Source organism: Myotis brandtii, unplaced genomic scaffold (genome assembly GCF_000412655.1).
Source record: "Myotis brandtii unplaced genomic scaffold, ASM41265v1 scaffold1167, whole genome shotgun sequence".
In the NCBI taxonomy this organism is placed as follows: domain Eukaryota; kingdom Metazoa; phylum Chordata; class Mammalia; order Chiroptera; family Vespertilionidae; genus Myotis; species Myotis brandtii.
Window position 1 is genome coordinate 46,968 of NW_005354039.1, and position 2,974 is coordinate 49,941.

Genomic DNA, 2,974 nt, shown 5'->3' on the forward strand with positions numbered 1-2,974 from the left:
ACCAGTGACATCACTGGGGCAGGAAGCGGGCACAAGCCTCACGGTCTGGGTAGCGAACAGCTGTCAGATAGGAAGCCTGCCGCACGCCCGGCATCGTACTGGGTCCTACATTCAGAACCAGGTGTGATCTCCACAACAACGCTCGGACACACATGGCGCTATCCCCATTTTACAGATGAGAACACTGAGGCCACGAGATCAACCGCTCGCCCAGAATCACATACCCCGAAGCACAGAGCTGGCGTCCAGGACATCTGCAGACCCCGTCGGGACTCTTCACCACCCCCCACATGACCAGGGCCCCTGGGCTCCGCTCCCAGCTCTGCCCCAAGCAGCTGGGACACAGTCTTTTGACCACACCGAGCGGCAGTGCCTCCCTGGTCAGAGCGGGATAACCTCAGCCCTGCTGTCCTGTCCGCGTTGGTGAGATAGTGCGAGAGAACAGGCTGTGAGGGGAAGAGCTCCGCTGGACAGACTGGCCTCTTGGTGGTGAAAGGGGAGGGGGTGCAGTCCCTCAGGTAGGTGGGACCAGAAGACTCTCACCTCGCACGCCCCAGGCTCCCAGATCCCTCCCTCCCGCCCCCGGTTACCTGCTGGGCGTCTCCCTCGGTAAAGGGCAGCTTTGTGGAGACGTGAAACATGATCTCCCTGTCCCGAAATATCGTGTACACCGACTCCACCCCCGTCTGTCCGTGGGTCACGTCCAGGCCTCCTCGGAAACTGTCAGCACAAAAAACGGGGCAAGTGCCCCGGGGAGAGAGAGTGGGGGTTAGTGGGCAACTTGGCGCAACTTTCCCTAAAAACCTGGGGCAGGTGAAGGGGCGTGGAGAGTTGGCTGAGAGACTGTGATGCGGGGAGAGCAGGCGGGTCTGCCCTTCTGTGCAGAGGAGCCCTGAGCCCTGGCGTCCGCCCAGAAACCCACACTGAAAAGACAAAGACGAATTCCAAGCTTTGGCTGTGTCCCCTCCATAACGTAAGTCATGTGGGAAGGGAGGTCGTCCACCCACAAATCCCAGATGAGTGCTGTCCTGGGTGCCAGGAGCCCCTAAGGCTGAGCACCAGCCTATGCTCCCTGCAAGGCCATGTCCAAGTCCTCTGCCCAAAGCCCAGGAAACGGGCCATCCTGCTGGGTGGTGGTGAGCCCCACAGGAGCCTCCGGAGTCAGCCTGAAGAGGTGACAGGTGCCTGACTTCTGGCCGGCCAGTGTCCGATGTGGGGACCGGACCCCACACGGCAGCACCCAGCCTGGAGGTGCCCAAGGAGGCCCCTCTCCTGCTATCTCCCCACAGGCAGGAAAGGAGCTAAGGAACTGGGTGGCTTCTGGCAGCTGCCCCTTCTTCCTTTATGGACATGGGGCTGCTAGCCACGGATTACATTCTTCAGCACGAAGAGGAGGATGCAGGTTCCTTTAAGAAGATGAAATCAGATAGACCCTGGACATCAGTGCCCCAGGCTCTGCAATACGGTCCAGGCTCTGTGCTGAGCCGGCGTGGCAGAAAGCACGCGGCCGGGGTCAGGCGCCCCAGGTTCTAGGCCTGCTTCTGCCCCTAAGTCAGCCCAGGGCCTTGGCATCTCACTTCATCTCTCTGGGCCCATTTCCTTTCTCTGTAAAATAAAGGGGTAGGCCGTGGCCAGCGTGGCTTGGTGGTCAGAGCTTTGGCCTGTGCACCGGAGGGCCTCGGGATTGTTTCCGGGTCAAGGACATGTACCTGGGTTGCTGGTTTGATCCCCGGCCCCATCGGGGCACATACAGGAGGCAACCAATCGATGTGTCTCTCTCACATCTCTCTCTCTCTCTCTCTCTTTCTTTCTCTCTCTCTCTTCCCTCCCTCCCTCCTTCCCTCCCCTTCCACTCTCTCTAAAAGTCAATGGAAAACTATCCTCAGCTGAGGATTAACAGAAATAAATAAATAAGTAAATTTAAAAAGTAAAGGGATAGGAGGACATGACGTCTGGGGTCCTTCCTGGTTTTAACAGACTCTATTGCATCAATTCAAGACACATCCTTTCGCATTTTACGGTCTGTGAAATCTGGATGCACCTTACAAAGATGGCACCTCAGGGTCAGTGGAGGTGGTGCGTCCTCTGTGCTCAGCACCAGCTGACCTGCTCCACGGGATGATCTGCCTTAACCCCCAGCAGCCTGTGGACTCAGCACTGGCTATCTCCCTTTCACAGGTGAGGCAACTGAGGCTCGCAGAGGTTAAGTCACGTGTCCAAGGTCATAGAGCTACCAAGCAATGGAGGCGGAACTGTAACCCATGTGAGACTGAGGCCGGACAGTGACGACCTTGAAGGAAAGGAGGATGTGGGGGGGGGGAGGAAGAGGAGAGAAGGAAGAGGAGAGAAGGAAGCAGAGGAAGAACACCTAGGGATTCCAGAACACCTACTGCCTGACAGGCCTGGGGGGTCTCACACACGTTGGGAGATCCTATTAACGTGGCTGCTGGAGCGGGGAATTCGGGGGCTGCCGAGTGCACAGTCCGGCCAGGTCTGAAGGCCCCTCCCAAAGGTGGCCTTTGCCAAGGAAAAGCAAAGGCCAGAGTTTTCCAAGCAATAGCTCCCATACGCTTTCTGTCCACTTGGAGAACCACAGACGGTTGCATAGAATCCTGCCAGGGGGAGGGGGCTGGGGGTGTGGGCTACTGTATTTCTACCAACTCTTAGCCATCCATTCTTCCTATGTATGATCTAAAATGGATCATCTCCCCCAAACTGCACAGGGCCCGCTTCCCTGAATGCTGGCAGGTGAGTGATAGGGAAGGTGGATTCATTAAGCTCTCCGTCTGAGCCAAATGTAATTAGGAAGGCGCATCTGAGCGGGAGCAGTTTCATCATGCGTCCTAGGCTGGTGTCAACGCCTTTCAGATAACCTGCCGTCCTTGATTATCCCCTGGACTCCTGTCCCCTTGGAAAGGAGTGTTGATCATTTGCTGAAAAACAACCCCGTGTTTCCTAGGGGGGGGGGGGGGGT

At 57.2% G+C, this 2,974-nt stretch overlaps 1 protein-coding gene across 12 annotated transcripts in view; it reads right to left on the reverse strand.

Annotated features, from left to right (window-relative positions):
- Nucleotides 1–2,974, reverse strand: part of RAP1GAP2 (RAP1 GTPase activating protein 2) — a 234,108-nt gene that overhangs the window by 30,188 nt on the left and 200,946 nt on the right. For all 12 annotated transcript variants that reach the window (XR_001359646.1, XM_014529236.1, XM_014529230.1 and 9 more), the window contains one exon: nt 591–720. Coding sequence is in view for 11 of the 12 variants with exons in the window: in XM_014529236.1 (XP_014384722.1) it covers nt 591–720 (130 nt within the window). In the remaining variant the exon portion in view is untranslated. The remainder of the gene's footprint in view (nt 1–590; nt 721–2,974) is intronic.